General features: G+C 46.1%; 1 protein-coding gene across 1 annotated transcript; it reads left to right on the top strand.

Moving 5' to 3' along the window:
* Nucleotides 1-3,021: 3,021 nt before the first annotated feature.
* LOC144599154 (protein ANKUB1-like) lies at nt 3,022-13,570 on the top strand. The gene is made up of 6 exons (XM_078409889.1): nt 3,022-3,120; nt 3,212-3,355; nt 5,395-5,611; nt 10,024-10,138; nt 10,474-11,367; nt 13,486-13,570. Exons 1-6 carry the CDS (start codon nt 3,031-3,033, stop codon nt 13,568-13,570), a joined length of 1,545 nt encoding a protein of 514 aa, XP_078266015.1. The 5' UTR covers nt 3,022-3,030.
* Nucleotides 13,571-17,733: the final 4,163 nt, after the last annotated feature.

Here is a 17,733-nt window from a genome sequence, read left to right as displayed (position 1 = left end):
AAAAATCCACAAAGAAGGAAGAAACAAAGATAGACAGAAGTAACTGCAGGTGCTGGAACCTTGAGCAAAACACAAAGTGCTGGAGGAACTCGACAGGTCAGGCAGCATCTGTGGAGGTAATGGACAAGCACCAAAATACCATCCTGGAAGGTTTCCAGTCAGGTTTCAGGGCCCACCACAGCACAGAGTCTGCCTTGTTGAAGCTTCTCGCCATCGACACCGGTGACTGTGCAATCTTGCTCCTTCTCGACCTCAGCGCAGCGTTCGATACAGTGGACCACACCATCCTTATTGACCGTGTCCGGTATGGGGTTGGCGTTGATGGCACTGCCCTGAGCTGCTTCGTTTCCTACCTCAAAAATAGTTTCTCCATCAACATAGGCAATTATTCCTCTTCCTCAGCTAGCCTCTCCTGCAGGGTTCCACAAGGCTCCATCCTAGGCCCCATTCTCTTCTCTCTGTACATGCTCCCTCTCGGCCAAATCATTCAAAGGCACGGCATTTCTTTCCACTGCTATGCGGATGACACACAGCTTTATCTCCCCCTGAAACCCAACAACCGGTCAAATTTAATCAGTCTCATGCACTGCCTTGAGGACATAAAATGTTGGATGGCACAGAACTTCCTTCAACTAAACGAGAGCAAGTCTGAGGTCATCCTATTCGGCCCCCCCGATTCCATCAAAACGATAACAGGCAGCCTTGGAAGCCTATCCTCCCTCGTCAAATCACATGTCAAAAACCTTGGCGTGATATTTGACTCTGCATTAAAGTTTGACAAGCAAGTCAACGCTGTGGTAAAAGCCAGCTTCTTCCAGCTTCGTACCATAGCTAAAATCAAACCATTCCTCCAATTTGACGACATTGAAAAAATCATTCACGCATTCATTTCCTCTCGCCTAGACTACTGCAACTCCCTTTACACTGGGATCAGCCAATCATCTCTGTCCCGCCTGCAATTGGTCCAAAACGCCGCAGCGAGACTCCTGATGGGCACCTGTAAAAGGGACCACATCACCCCGATTCTGGCCTCTCTCCACTGGCTCCCAGTACGGTACAGAATCAACTTCAAGCTCCTCCTATTCACATACAAAGCCCTAAACGGGCTTGCCCCCCCCCCCCATATATCAAAAATCTTCTAACCCACCACTCTATCTCCAGGTCCCTCAGGTCGGCCGACTTGGAGCTACTCACTACCCCGGGGTCTAGGCTTAAGCTCAGGGGTGACCACGCTTTTGCGGTTGCAGCTCCTAGACTGTGGAACAGCATCCCTCTCCCCATCAGAACTGCCCCCTCCATCGACTCCTTTAAGTCCAGGCTCAAAAACCTATTTCTACTCCCTAGCGTTTGAGGCCCTCTGAGGGGGCGCTGTGAACTGTTTATGTATGTGCTGTTATGTTTGTGTGCCATTGTATGTTCGTTTCTTAGTACCTGAACTGATGTACAGCACTTTGGTCAACGTGGGTTGTTTTTAAATGTGCTATACAAATAAAATTGACTTGACTTGACTTGAAGCGTTGTTTCAGGTTGGGAGCCTACTTCAGAATCTGTTTTATTTAGAAAGAAAGATTTGTACATAGAACATTGAACAGTATAGCACTGGAACGGTGGAAAGTGAAAAGCTTTTTTATTTTGAGCTCTCCAGTCAGCGGAAAGGTTATGCATGATTATAATCAAGCCGTCCGCCTCGGCTCCCAGAGCCCAGCCCAGCTCTCGCTGCTGCTCGGCCTCCTCTCCCCGGTCCACTTCCTTCTCCTCTTTGAGCTCAACACTCCGCTCCTCCTCCTCTTCCACCGCCTCCTCCTCCAAGGCCGTCGAGCACGACCTGGGCCCTTCGCCCTCAGGCAGGTCGCCGACCTCCAGCGCTCGTTCCTTCTGCCCCTGCAGACCCTCCAGGCCCCTCGGCTCGGGTTCTTCCCGCTGCTCCTCTCCCAGCTCGCTCAACCCCATCCTTTCCTCCTCCTCCTCCTCCTCCTCTTCTTCTCCCCCCCGTTGGCGACCCTCTGCTTCTCGGCCTTGCTCTCCTGCCTCCCTTCCCGGTCGCGTTTCCCCTTCTCCCGCCAGCTGCCCAGAAGTCTTCCCAGCTGCTTCTTGCGTCCGCGGGCTTGGCAGCCCTTCTCCCGGTTCCTCGCCGGATCCTCCAGAGTCCCCCATTTTTTACAGCATAAAAATTGACCATTTTGGCTTTTTTTCAAGGTAAGAACGCACCTGTTGCATGTGTTATTGGTGAATGTTTGTTTGTTGGAAGCTGCCATGTACTCTAGATAGCTTGAATTTCTTCCATTTGTTTTACTTAAGTTATTTTTTGAGTTAATTAAATTTATAAAACGGACATTTCTTTATTTTTTCCTACGGCCCGCAAAAATGTGCCAAATATATAATGTGGCCCTCATGCTGAAAGGTTTGTAGGCCCCTGAGTTAGATGGTAGAACAGGCCCGCTCTCTAGTTGGTGATAGGATTGTTCAGTTGCCTGATAACAGCCGGGAATAAACTATCCCTAAATCTTGAGGTATGCGTTTTCACACTTCTGTACCTCAAACCCAACAGTTCCAATTCATAATAACTGGGCACCTTTCCATCAATCTGAATTTCAATGCAATATCCTTTTATCAGTGAAGCAATCTACACTGTGAAGGGTAATTAATAACTAATAATGACTTTGTATCAAACGTGATCCTTTCTTGGTTTGACGTTGATCCGGTACCTGAATGTCACAGACCTTCTGTGACTGTGGACACAGTGATTCAATTTGCAAATTCTAAAGCAAGTTCCCACATGCCCTTGTTAATCAGCAGTTTGTCACCCTAATGAAAGGAGTTGGACTTGTTTGCCTAATGACCTGTGGAGAACACTAAGTCATAAACCTGGAGACTACAGCCTTTCCCACTAGGAACCTTGCAGGTGCTAGCCTAGCCTTGGTATGCTCACCTCTCTGAAGACGATCGACACTGACATGTACCGTGCCTCTGCACTTGGTCAATAAGATTCTGAGACCCGATCTGCGCACGGACAGAGGAGTTTCGGAAAATATGAGAATCTTTATCACTTTCGATAAAGTTTGCAAACCTTTTGACATTTTGGGGGATCAGACAGTCTTATCAGTGAAGCTGATGATAAAGGTAAGAGTCACCTTGCTGTGATCTTGAGAAATGTGCATGTTGAACTATCTTCCTTATGCCATTTAGATCTTTTTTACCCTTTTCTTTTCAGCAATATTTTCGAATCTACTTGACAAATGACAAACAGGGGCGTAGGTTTTTACAGCTGATTTATGCCGGGGCAGTGTTAGAAGATGAGTGGGTACTTGCTGATGTGGGAATGACGTCCTATTCCACAGTCAAATGCATTTTAAAGGTAAATTGTGCCGAGCTATGCTTTGACTATCTGAGTTGTAATATTTCCCACCAGAATGTCATGGAGTCTTAGATTCTTACACCGTGGAAACAGGCCCTTCGGCCCAATTTGCCCACACCGACCAACATGTCCCACCTACACTAGTCCCACCTGCCTGCATTTAATGCATATCACTCTAAACCTGTTCTATCCACGTACCTGTCTAAATGTCTCTTAAACGTTGCGATAGTAACAGCCTCAACTACCTCCTCCGGTAGCTCGTTCCATGCATCCACCGCCCTTTGTGTTAAAAAGTGAATCCCTCAGGTTCCTGTTAAATCTTTCCCTCCTCACCTTAAATTTATGTCTTCTGGTTTTTGATTCTCCTACTCTGGACAAGAGACTCTGTGCATCTTATGTCCATGAGTTTAAAAAGCCAATGTTTCAGTAGACAATAGACAATAGGTGCAGGAGGAGGCCATTCGGCCCTTCGAGCCAGCACCGCCATTCAATGTGATCATGGCTGATCATTCTCAATCAGTACCCCGTTCCTGCCTTCTCCCCATACCCCCTGACTCCGCTATCCTTAAGAACTCTATCCAGCTCTCTCTTGAATGCATTCAGAGAATTGGCCTCCACTGCCTTCTGAGGCAGAGAATTCCACAGATTCACAACTCTCTGACTGAAAAAGTTTTTCCTCATCTCAGTTCTAAATGGCCTACCCCTTATTCTTAAACTGTGGCCCCTTGTTCTGGACTCCCCCAACATTGGGAACATGTTTCCTGCCTCTAACGTGTCCAACTCCTTAATAATCTTATACGTTTCGCTAAGATCCCCTCTCATCCTTCTAAATTCCAGTGTATACAAGCCTAGACGCTCCAGTCTTTCAACATATGATAGTCCCGCCATTCCGGGAATTAACCTAGTAAACCTACGCTGCACGCCCTCAATAGCAAAACCTACGCTGCACTCCCTCAATAGCAATGAGCTAAGTTTCAATGCTACTTTATTGCCACATGTACCAAAGTACAGTGAAATACATTGTTTTGCATACAACCCAGTCAAATCATACAGCAGACCTCACCTAGGCAGTACACAAGTGTTGCTACATTTCTGGCGCCGACAAAGTTACAAACGTTTACCGAACAGTGCTATTTTCCTTCCGTATCGTCTGTGTGGAGTTTGCACGTTCTCCCTTCAACCACACGGGTTTAATCCAGGTGCTCCAGTTTCCTCCGACATCCCAAAGACGTGAGGGTTTGTTGGTTAGCTGCCCTCTGTAAATTGCCCCTGGTGTGTAGGAAGTGGATGGGGCAGTGGCATAACATAGAACTAGTGTGAACATGATGGTCAGAGTGGATTTGGATGGTCAAAGGTACTGTTTCCATGCTGTTGCCACATCTCAAAGGTGCATTGTTTTCTAGGTTAATTGACTTCTGTAAAAAATTGCCGTTAGTGGATGAGAAAGTGAGATAACATAAAACCACTGTGAACAGGTGAGCGACGGTCGGCGTCGATTTGATGGTCTGAAGGACCTGTTTCCATGCTGTATGTTTAAGAGGAAATCTGGAATATTAAAATTAACATACAAATATCTAAAGTAAAGTTCAATGTAAAGTGTTGGCTATCTGTGGGAGAACATAGAGAGAATAAATTGCAAAGGTTTAAAGGGCAGCACAGTGGCACAGCTGTCGAGTCGCTTTCAGCACCAGAGACCCGGGTTCAATCCTGACTACAGGTGCTGTCTGTATGGAATTTGTACGTTCTCCCTGTTACTGCGTGGGTTTTCTCCGGGTGTTCCGCTTTTCTCCTACACTCCTAAGATGTGTAGGTTTGTAGGTTAATTGGCTTATGTAAATTGTCCCTAGTGTGTGGGATAGAACTAGTGCATGGGCTGATCACTGGTTGGCTTGGACTCAGTGGGCTGTAGGACCTGTTTCAGCGCTGTATTTCTAAACTCTAAAGTCTAAATTATGAGAAAATTCATTATGAATTGTTCTATATTTACTCTCCGAATGATGAATATATTGTCTAAAACAAGTATAACTTTCCCCAATTAGGAAGAGGAGAAAGCAATTCTATATGTTTTCAATGCTCTGACAAGGCGAACAATTCCCATCATTGAAAAACCCCAGTTCTTAAAGGCAAATGTTTCTGAGCTCAAAAGCTTGGTATCACTGAAATCTGGACTTCCTGTAAGTACTTTTCGTTTGAGTACTCAAGAGGGGACAGAACTGTACAACTGCAACAAAATCGAAGACTACGACATAGACATTGGTAAGATTTGAAACAGAGAGTATTTCAATAGAGTAATATGGGATATTGAATGGAGAGAGGCAAACACAAGCTAGGATGATCAAACTGGTTGCATATGTTCAAGAACACTGAAAGAATTTGCATTTGTAGAAAGTTGTACTGTGTCTTTTGGGTCTCTCGAAGCATTGTAGCCAGTTGATTACTTTTTAAAAAGGGCATAAAGTGCTGGAGTAACTCAGCAGGTCAGGCAGCATCTCTAGAGAACATAAATAGTTGACATTTCTTCAGACTCTGACCAGAAATCCATGTCCTCCAGGCATGCTGCCTGATCGGCTGAGTTCTTCCAGCACTTTGTGTCCATTTTTGTAAACTAGCATCTGCAGTTCCTTGTGTCTGCAGAGTGATTGTAGTGAGGGAGAGAATACTCGTCCACGACAATCAGTCTGAGGAAGGGTCTCGACCCAAAATGTCACCTATCCATGTCCTCCAGAGATGCTACCTGACCCGTTAAGTTATCCAGCACATTGTGTTCCATGCAAGATTCCAGCATCTGCAGTTCCTTGGGTCTACAGATTACTTTTTAATGCCTAGGAGCTGTTGCTATGAAGGCAAACATAACAGCCAACTTGCACAGAAGAAAGGCACAAAACAAGAGCATTAATGAATGATCATCTAATGTATTTTTGGGTGAGGAAAGAACAGGGTTTTTCAAATAGTGAGCAGAAAGTCATGGTCCTCCTGTAAACATCGTGGGATTATACTGAGCAAGTCTGAAGAAGGGTCCCGACCCAAAACGTCACACATCCTTTTTCTACAAAGATGCTGTCTGACACATTGAGTTACCCCAGCACTTTGTGTCTATCATTCTGGATTACGTGCTCAATCATAATCCAGTTTGAACTCTCAACTTTCTAATGCAAGGGGCAAAAATCCTGCCAACTTAGTTTAGTTTATTATTGTCACATGTACCGAGCGAGGCACAGCGAAAAGCTTTTTTGTTTTGTGCTATCCAGTCAGCAAAAAGACGATTACAATCAAGCCGTCCACAGTGTACTGACACGGGATAAGGGATGAGGGATTAGCTTGGTACAAGTTGCAGTACTGAAAGAGTCTGCCAGTTTAAAGGAAGTCTCTTGTTCTTTACCAGCAATTGAGTCTTTAATACAGCCACCTCTCATTTTACATGGGGGTTATGTTCCTGAATAGCAGCGCGCATTTCAAAAACACGTAAATCAAACATTTTTACCATAAGAATGTATATAAATGTTACAGAAAAGTCATATAGCTGTCTACATCACACCATAGTTAGTTCATGTATGACTGCCATTGTTATTTTTCCTTATTTATTTAAAAATAAACAGTTAATAAAGAAAAAAACTGTACAGTATCTTGGTTCGCATTGCACGTGACTATGCTGCCAGGTGTACATTTGAGCGTGTTATTTCAAAATACGTGCACGTAAATTAGGCTTTGTTATTAAGTAAACAAGCACGTTATTCCAAAAATACATAAATCGAACATGTGTAAAACGCAAGGTGGCTGGTATAAGATTAACGTGAATGTGTGTTGATGGCGAATATAGACTCATTGGGGTCTGATTCTGTGTTGTATCTCTCCGTGACTTTATGATAAAGATTTAGAGGGATATGGGTCAAATGCAGGCAAGTGGGACTAGCTTAGATGGGGCATCTTGGTCGAGTTGGGCTGATGGGCCTTTTTCCGTGTTTTATGACTCTATAACTCTTCCCCGGTATTTAATGAATTTAACTTAAAATGGCTTCAATGCAATGATGAACCCGAATCTAGACCCGAAATGTCACTTATCCATGTTCTCCAGGGATGCTGCCTGACCTGCTGGTTACTCCAGCACCTTGTGTTCTTTTGTGTATTAACCAGCTTCTGCTGTTCTTTGTTTCTCCACCTATCACCTGTCAGACTTTGTCCCAACTCTCTTCCAGCTTTCTCCCCTCTATTACAATCAGTCTGAAGAATGGGTCCTGACCCGAAACGTCACCTGTCCATGTTCTCCAGAGATGCTGCATGACCTGCTTCGACCATCTCCCCCTCCAGTATGGTCCAATGCCATGACCTGGATTTCAGTGAAAGAGATTGAAAGTATTGATTTTCTTCACATTGTTTGGCTTGACTCAAAAACCAACCAGAAGTACAATAATAACTTCTGTCGTTCCAAACCTATCAGATTTCCAGTATGAAATTATTTCATTGGTGGTGGGAACAGTGGGAGTAATTTAAGTTTGTCAGTACCGAGTTTGACCCAGAATTATTTTTCCTGATGTCGCACATGTGACTTGGAGACAAATATATACAGGGTTAGGAGAACAAGAGTTTGCAGATAGAGTCACACTGTGTGGAAACAGGCCATTCAGCCCAACTTGCCCGTGCTGACCAACATGCCCCTTCTACACGTCCCACCTGCCTGCTTTTGGCTCATCTCCCTCTAAACCCATCCTATCCATGTACCTGTCTAAATGTTTCTTAAATGCTGCGATAGTATCTGCATGTAGATGCTGGAATCGTGAGTAAAAAAACAAACTGCTGGAGGAACCCAGTGGGTCAGGCAGCACCTGTGGAGGGAAATGGTCAGATGACGTAAAGTTTGAAGAATGGTCCCAACCTGAAACCTTGTCTGTCTATTTTTCTCCACTGATGCTGCCTGACCCATTGAATTCCTCCAGCACTTTGTTTTTGCACAGGGTTAAAGTCCTTCAGAACCAGAGACCTGGGTTTGACCCTGACCTTGGGATGCTATCTGTGTGGAGTTTGCACCATTTTCGCTGTGACCATGTGGGTTTCCTCTGGGTGCTCCTGATTCCTCCCGCATTCCAAGGACGTGTGGGTTTGTAGGTTAATCAGCCCTCTGTAAAAGGTGGGATAACATAGAACACAGAACAGGTGATCGATGGCCAGCGTGGACCTGTTGCCAGCGTGGACCGATGGCCAGCGTGGATCTGTTGCCAGGCTGTTTTACTTTTTACTAAAACTAAAACGAAACTAATCAGTTATGGAGATAAAAGTTCTTCATAACAATTCTTTTGCTTTACTTCAAACTGGATATTTTCTATTTTCAATATCTTGTCTGAATTAAAGTTCATTCAAAAATAGCAAGATGTCCTCTAGTGTTTAAGTAGCTCTTGAACCAATTACCTCCATGAGCAGAAAAGAAGAATTTTATGGTTGAGCTGATCTTACCACTAATTTGTGCCAACTTTAGAAACAAATAGCTGTCAACACTAATGTTTGGGCATGAGAAATAGCCACTTAAACCTGGTACCAAAGAATGCTCATGAAACTGTACTCAGCAAGGATTAATGTTCCCAGGGCTGAGTTTAGTTCTGAGATAACGTGGAGACAGGCCCTTCGGCCCACCGTCCATGCCGACCATCGATCACTTATTCACACTAGTTCTATGTATAGGAAGGAATTGCAGACGCTGGTTTACACCGACGATAGACACAAAATGCTGGAGTAACTCAGCGGGTCAGATAGCATCTCAGGAGAAAAGGAAGATGAATTTTGACCCGAAGCATCACCCATTCCTTTTCTCCAGAGATGCTGCCTGATCCACTGAGTTACTCCAGCATTTTGTGTCTATCCATGCTAGTTCCATGTTGTCCCACTTGCTCATCCACTCCCTACAAACCCATACATCTTTGGGATTTGGCAGGAAACCGGAGCAGCTGGGGTAAAACCATGCAGTCACGGAGAGAACGTGCAAACTCAATGGTTCAATGTTTGTTTTTATTATCACATTTACCATGTACAGTAAATTGCATTTTTTGCATACAGATCAGTAAGATTACCGACTAAGTACCGAATGCATAGAAATAGCCCAGTGAATCCATATGCAAGTGTCGCCTCATTTGGTGCCATTTTCACAGTCCCAGCTACAGCTGGCCATAAAGGCCCATTGCAGCCGTCGCCCATTCTGGATCGTCCAGTGGACCGTCGTCCCTCTCCTCGCCCGACCTACAGCGTTCAGTCTACATGCCCCGGGGGTGCCCGCCGCTGTCGCTAACGCTCTCTACTCTCTGATCCCCAGTCTTTGGGGGTGATCAGGAGATGAGCCTCGGACCCACTCCAGGTGGGCTCCTCTGCTTCCCCCGCGGGTGATCCAGGCCTGCTTCCCATTGGGGGTTGGCAGCTGCCGCCCGCCCACTGGGACCTACCTACTCCACACAGACAGCACCCGAGGTCAAGATCGAACCTGGGTCTCTGGTGCTGTGACGCAGCGACCTAATTGATGGTTCTTGATCTTATTGAATGATTTATACATGTGTTATATCATTGTAAGAGCCAATGTTTGAGATACTAAAATTAATCAACAATAAATGAGGCACCTTTACTTGAGTTGAGTCTAGGGGTTCCACTGTTGTAGTGTTGTTGTTGTGATTAAACTATGTTCTATCTGACAGGAAGTACTCTTCGTCTAGATATTTGGGATGGATGGAAAGAGTACCTGATGGGATGCCTTCTGGGCCACAAACATATCATTCAGCAACATCTCTCTGAAGAGCAACCGGTTGCAAAGTACGTCCAACATTGTTCATTACTCTGGATTCATTATTCACGCCTCATATCTCCTTATCTCCTTATCTCCTTAACTCACACTTTTTGTCTTTTCATTTCTGGCCTTCATACATCCATCTGCCTATCAAAACACTCCCTCACCTGTATCTACCTATCACCTAGGACATGGGACGTGTGGTTGAGACATGTTGGCCAGCGTGGGCAAGGTGGGCCTAAGGGCCTGTTTCCATGCTGTATGACTCTATGACACAAACTGCTGGAGTAACTCAGCAGGTCAGGCAGCATCTCTGGAGAACATGGATAGGTGATGTTTGGGTTCTGCGTCATGTTTGCAGGTTCCAGCGGCGAGTGGCACTGCACCTGGCGGCGTTCTTCGGCCACTTGGACCTCATAGATTGGCTGCTCCAACAAGGAGTTCGGGCGGACAAACCGGTCGGTGCCCATCCCTACCGGGAATGGTGCCAGGAGATCGAACATCCCAACGTCAACAAGTGCCCGGTCCATGCGGCCGCTGAGGCAGGTCAACTGCTGCCGTTGAAAGCCTTGATGAACAACAACGTCCTGTGCCTGGAATGCAGGAACCCCCAAGGTTACAACCCCCTGAAGATCTGCATCCAGCACAGGCACATGGCGTGCGCCTTGTACCTGATCATGAAAGCCTTCTCCGTGGTTTCTTTCCAAGGGCTCTCCTTTCCAGTCCGCATCTACATTAAGATAAAGCATTGGCTCCACAAAGTACAAACACATGTGCGCTCGAAGAAGAGGATGGCTTACAAAACGTGCGTTGGGGACACCATTGTGGTGGACGGCTTTACTGAACTTAAAATGGGTTCCCGGCCCAGGGCGAGAGGAGGCAGGAAAGATGGCCGAGGTAAAAAATCCACCCTGCCAGCGCTTAGCAACCAGGTACCAATGAGAAGACGCAAGACGCCCGCCCAGGACGCCCAGAGGTATCACAGGGGTTTGATGGACCTGAGTCTACCAGCAATTGGTGGTCAAGGAAGAGGAACAACACACGTAGCCTCCAAAAGAAAGAGCAACCCAGAAACAGACACGTGGGGAGTAAACATGCCCCTCCCACCAATAATCAGGGACACAAACCCACGACCTCAATTCTTTTACTCGGCACCAAATGCTGCTGAACTTCTCACAACATCCTTACGATCATTTTCTCAGCACAATGGGAGAACGACGAGGGAGAACGCCGTTTACTGTCTGGCACTGGCTAGGTCCGTATTTCTTATTCATATTTTTAACCACGTTTTGTTGCATGCTGTTTCTTATAGTTTAGTTTAGAGATACAGCGTGGAAACAGGCCCTTCAGCCCACTGAGTCCACGCCGACTAGCGATCACCGCACACCAACACTATCCTACAAACCAGGGACAATTTACAATCTTTACCAAAGCCAATTGACCTACAAACGTGTACGTCTTTGGAAAATGGGTAGGAATCTGGAACACCCAGAGAAAACTCATGTGGTCACGGGGAGAATATACAAACTCCATATCGACAGCATCCATAGTCAGGATCGAACCTGAGTCCCTGGCAGTGTAAGGCAGCAACTCTACCTCTGCACCACTGTGCACCCCCTATGGTTCGATAGTTTATTGTCACATGTACCTTGATGCAGTGAAAGAAGTTTTTGGCATGCAGTTCACTGAAAGTCTCACTCAACCTAAGCACTAGAGTGTAAGAATAATATATCACACTGAGGGCTGTACACACGAGTCACTGACAGATTCATTTTCAATAGATACCTGAAACCATAACCTTCAGGGAACTGACTGAGCCAATGTGAGCCTGTTACTACTGCCATCAAGCAACCAGTGAATACATTTCACTGAAGTGCAAAGCAACTCATCCTAATGATGATACAGTCTTGCTAAACACTGGTCCACCAACGATTGTCCAGCACCCTTCGTTCCAGAGACTTGCTAGATTATCCGTTTTACCGGACCAACAGAGGTCACAGCCTTGGAAAGGGGGAGTGATATACCGGGCCGCAAAGTCGGCCTCGGACCGTCGGCTGTGGGAACGTATCTGCCGGCTCGGGCTGGGCCGGAGTTCCAGAGTCCTGGCCACAAGGGGCAAATTTGACCCGCCAATTAGCTGCGGAAGTCCCGATGAGGTTGAGATCGGCTGCCTCACCCAGCCTAGGCGCCACATTTTCAAGGGGACATCTGGGGGGGTGATGTCAAGTGCGCACTCGTAATTTCGCCCGGTTTAAAGGAAGTGCCGGACCACCAGTTGCCCGAAAATCGGTGGTGGACATGTTTGTAAGTTAATTGGCTTTGGTAAATTGTAAATTGTCCCTAGTATGTAGGATAGTGCTAGTGTACGGGGGACCACTGGTCGGTGCGGACTTGGTGGTGGGCCTGTTTCCGCGCTGAACCTGTAAACTAAAACTAAACTCAACTCAAACTATTTTACTTCCCAGTGGCAAAATTATGCCAGGACTTTTGAAATTTGCAAGGGTTTTTGTCATGGTCCATCCTGAGCAGGTCTGACCAGAGAGACATTCGGAGATGGACATCAGGTGCTGCTGGTAGACCATCAACTCTTTGGTCAGCCCAAAACTGGTTGGTCACCCAGCAGAGCGGGATGGCCGTCAGGGAATGTTGCTACGTGACCCGCCACAAACTACAGGAGTACGTGCTGAGGGACTCCCTGAAGCTTGGTGCAGCCAACGCCAAGGCTCTGTGGGGGAGGACCACAGTCTAGGGTCCTACCACTGCTGGACACTGGGGGACTTAATCTGGTGGGGACACTTCTCAAACAAGGGAAAATATATCACCCCAGGGGCCACATGAATGGCAAACACGCCCTATAGAAAGAATAAGGAAGTGCTAACACTACTGGGTATAACACTAGCATTGTTGAATGTGTAGACACACTAAGATTGTATTGAGTATTTTGAAAAGTTTTTGTTTTCATAAGATCATAAGACATAGGAGCAGGGTCTGCTCTGCCATCCAATCTTGGCTGATCTATCTTTCCCTCTAAACCCCATTCTCCCGCCTTCTCCCCTTAATCATTGGCACCCGTACTAACCAAGAACCTATCATTCTCCGCTTTAAAATACTTCATATCTTGGGCTTCACTGCCCTCTGTGGCAATGAATTCCACAGATTCACCACCATCTGGCTAAACAAACTCCTCCTCATCCCCTTTCTAAAGGTACGTCCTTTTATTCTGAGGCTATACGCTCTGGTCCGAGATCCTCCCACTAGCGGAAACATCCTCTCCACATCCACTCTATCCAGGTCCCTTCATTATTCGGTAGGTATATATATTTTCTTAAGAATAATGTTTATACTGAAATTTTAAAAACTGTTTCGTTTTCAGCACATTTAAAGAGAAACCTTGGCTGCAGCAACTTAGGATGGCAAGGAACTTGGCCAGAAGAAGCATACAGAAGTCCTTCTGCTGATACAAGCCTTGTGTTCTGCTTCCATTGACAGAACTTAGCAAAGATGCACCAATTTTCATGACTGCTCCCATTAGGAGTTGGGGGAGGGGGAAATGAGTGTGCATACATAGACACAAAATGCTGGAGTAACTCAGCGGGTCAGGCAGCAACTCTGGAGAAAAAAGGATGGGTGATGTTTCGGGTTGGTACCCTGAAAAAGGTTCCGACCCGGAATGTCACCCATCCTTTTTTCTCCAGAAATGCTGCCTGACCTGCTGAGTTACTCCAGCACTTCAGGTCTACCTTTGGTAAACAGGATCTGCAGTTCTTTGTTTCTGTACAATGTGTGTCCACATATATATATATATATATTTCTGTACTTTAACTATTCTTGTTTTAAGTGAATCTTGTCATCACTGGGGCAGTGGGGATTACCACTGGGCAACATAACTCTACCCAACATTAACGCTATACATTCAGACTCACACCCTCCATCACCAATTCATTCATCTTTAGATTCTTGTCCTTACTTTAATCTCCTTCCAATGCCTCATCTATGTCCCTGCAACATGACGGGGAAAATATAGACCAGGAACTGCAGATGCTGGTTTACAAATAAGTGCTGGAGTAACCCAGCGGGTCAGGCAGCATATCTGGAGAACATGGTTATATGACGTTTCTGGTCTCTTCTTCAGACTCAAATTTTAGTTAGAGATACGGCGCGTAAACAGGCCCTTCGGCCCACCAAGTCCGCACCGACCAGCGATCACCCCGTACACTAGCACTATCTTATACTGTAGGGACAATTTTTACCATAGTCATTTAATCCACAAACCTGTACGTCTTTGGAGTGTGGGAGGAAACCAGAGCACCCAGAGAACACCCACAAAGTCACAGGGGGAACGTATAAACTCCATACAGACAGCGCCCATAGTCAGGATCGAACACGGGTCTCTGACGCTGGAAGGCAGCAACTCTACCGCTGCACTACTGTTCCGCAATGTAAATGTAACTTGTTTGGGATGACTTGTAGTTCCTAAAGTTTGTTACAAAGGAAATTCTACTTGTTTAATTTTTTATCTGTGGTAGACTAGTTGATTACTAAAGTTGTCAAAAATCTATTTGTCTATTCCGATATGCCCCATTTCTCTTGTTTTGTATAGGGTCTGTTATAGACTTGTGGATTACAATAAATGTCAATACTCTGTGCTCCTCTGGCCTCTCTTGTTCTATATTCTGTAAACGTAGTCATTCAAGACTCTGGTTCCTGTGTCCACACATGTCCCATTCGATGGTTCTTTATTGACACTTATGCACTGCACAGTGAAATTCTTTTGCATAAGCCACAAACGCACAGCGCCATATTTTTTTGCAGTTTACAAAGATAAAAGCCAAAGTCCAAAGTCCAGACCACATGTTGAAAGTACTGGAGCGCCCCTGATCTAGGTAAGCAAAGGTAAGCCCCAGGCTGCTGCAGGCCAGTGTCCCGATGTCCCTCTCCTCCCCGACTACGTCTGTGTCTCGGGGGGGGGGGGGGGGGGGGTGGGCTCCTGCAGCCGACCTTGAAGGCGCTGGAGGCAATACCCAGTCCCTCTCCTACTGGCCCACTATCACGACCGTTGGGCCCTTCTTCACAGCGGCAAACTAGGCCGGGCGGGCCACCAAGTCTTTATTTTCGGCGGCCGCCTGCCCTCCACTTTAACCTCGGATTTGCTATTGTTGTTCTGGATTGACTCCTGGTTAAGTGTAGGTAAATGTTCCTATGTATCAATTCTCTCTACAATAAAACATTTTATCATTGATTTTAAGTTTTTGTTACTAGAAATGTCAATGACCAGAGTGTATAGTTTTAAGGTGAGCGGGCCAAGTTTTTTACACTGTTGGGTGCCTGGAACATGCCGCCAGGGGTGGAGGTGGCGGCAAATATGGGTGACGTTTAAGAGGCTTTTTAGATAGGCACGTGGATGTGCAGGGAATAGTCTGAAGAAGGATCTCGACCCGAGACGTCATCCATTCCTTCTCTCCAGAGATGCTGCCTGTGCCGCTGAGTTACTCCAGCATTTTGTGTCTATCTTTGAGGATAGGGATGCGGGGAGTGGAGATTAGTTTATCTTGGCATCATGTTCAGCGCCGACATTGTGGGCTGAAGGGGCTGTTCCTGTACTGTACTGTTCAATGTTCTAAATTAAACATTGATTTTTGACAACCAAAGGTATTAAGAGATACAGGGAACAGGTAAGGATCTGGAGTTTGGTTACATATTAGCCAGGACCTCTTCGAATAGCAGGGTAGACTCAAGGGGATAAATGGTAGTAGTGGATTCGTCAGTCTTGTACAAAAAGAAGGCACTACTACAACAGGAAAAACCTCTTTAATTCCAACTACTTGGAATACTTTCCAGGTAGTGATAAATTGGAAAATTTCCCAATGTGCAAATATAACAAGTCACTTTGGACTTTTAAATGGTTTCCAATGTATACATCATCTTAAAGTAAATGAAGTAAAATCTCTTCACCAAGATGATAAAATATTAAGGCAAAACTATTGGTCACATGGACACACAGGAAACTGCAGATGCTGGAATCCTTGATCAAAACACAAAGTACTGGAGGAACTCAGTGGGTCAAGCAGCATCTGTGGAGGGAGTGGAGTGCAACATTTTGGGTTGGCACTCTTCACAATTGCTCACATCTTGTTGATTACTTTAATCAGCAAAGAATTAAACAATATCTTTAATTTAGCACAATATAATAAAGAATAAAGGAAAGCGTAGAATTTGTTTTGGTCTTTTAGTGTTCAGTTTTAGAGACCGCATGGAAACAGGCCCTTCGGTCCAGTGAGTCCACACCGACCATCGATCACCCGTTTACACTAGTTCTATCCCGTTTACACTAGTTCTACACTAGTCCACTCCCGACACATTAGGGGCAATTTACAGAAGCCAATTGACCTACAAACACACGTCTTTGAAAGGTGGGAGAAAATCAGAGCAGCCTGAGGAAACTCACGTGAACACAGGGAGAACGTGCAAACTCCACGCAGATAGCATCCGAGGTCAGGATTGAACTCGGGTCTGTGGCGCTGAGGCAGAAGCTGCACCTGACACCCTTTGAGGTGCTGGGAAGAAACTGGGGTACCTGGGGGAGACCCACGTAGACACATGCAAACACCACACAGACAGCACCTGAGGTCAGGATTGGACCCTGGTCCACCAGCTTTAGATTTTCTTTAGACTCTTTCACTGCACCTCGGTACATATGACAATAATTAACCTACACTTGAACCTAAAAACATACCATCTTATTCTAAACTTCCATCACACTATCTTACTCTACGCTAGGAACAATGTTATCAACAAAACTCCACATTCACTTATCTCAGAGCAGTCACTGAGCATAACTTTGTAGTGAATTGTAAATCCCTGACATGCCACAATGAAGTTCACACAGGTTATAACTCAAGGGTAATAAATTGTTTATTGTCTCGTGTACCAACGTACAGTGAAAAGCTTTATTGTTCTATGCTATCCAGTCAGCAGAAAGACCATACATGACAATTTATGATTACAATCAAGCCATCAACAGTGTACAGAATAACGTTTAGTGCAAGATAAAGTCCAGTAAAGTCCGATTAAAGATAGTCCGAGGATCTCCAATGAGGTAGGCAGTAGCTCAGGACTGCTCTCTACATGTTAATAGGATGGTTCAATTGCCTGATAACTGGGAAGGAACTGTCCCTGAATCTGGGAGATGATGGCTCAGTCTGCACAGAAACAGATCTGTGAATTAATAATAAACGAATGCTCAACACAAAACAGGCTGCAATGGTGACATTGTGTTTTAAACCTCGTGCTTTGCAAGAGGAAAGAGAGAGCGAGGGTGTGTAATTGGAAGACTTTAGATGGGAGCAGGTTGCAGGAAAACTGTGAGCAGCGGGTGGCGACTGCCGGGGATATTTGAGGAGGCACAACGTTTGCCCAGGCTCTGAGCGGGGGCGGAGCGGAAGTGCGGGGGGCGGGGCGGAAGTGCGGGGGGGGGGGGGGGGGCGGAAGTGCGGGGGGGCGGGGCGGAAGTGCGGGGGCGGGGCGGGGTGGAGGGGCGGGGTGGAGGTGCGGGGGCGGGGTGGAGGTGGAGAGCGGGGCGGAAGTGCGGGAGCGGGGCTGGAGGGCGGGGCGGGGCGGAAGT

This window comes from Rhinoraja longicauda, chromosome 13 (assembly GCF_053455715.1).
Source record: "Rhinoraja longicauda isolate Sanriku21f chromosome 13, sRhiLon1.1, whole genome shotgun sequence".
NCBI classification, from domain to species: Eukaryota; Metazoa; Chordata; class Chondrichthyes; order Rajiformes; family Arhynchobatidae; genus Rhinoraja; species Rhinoraja longicauda.
This window is presented reverse-complemented; position numbering and strand designations above follow the sequence as displayed.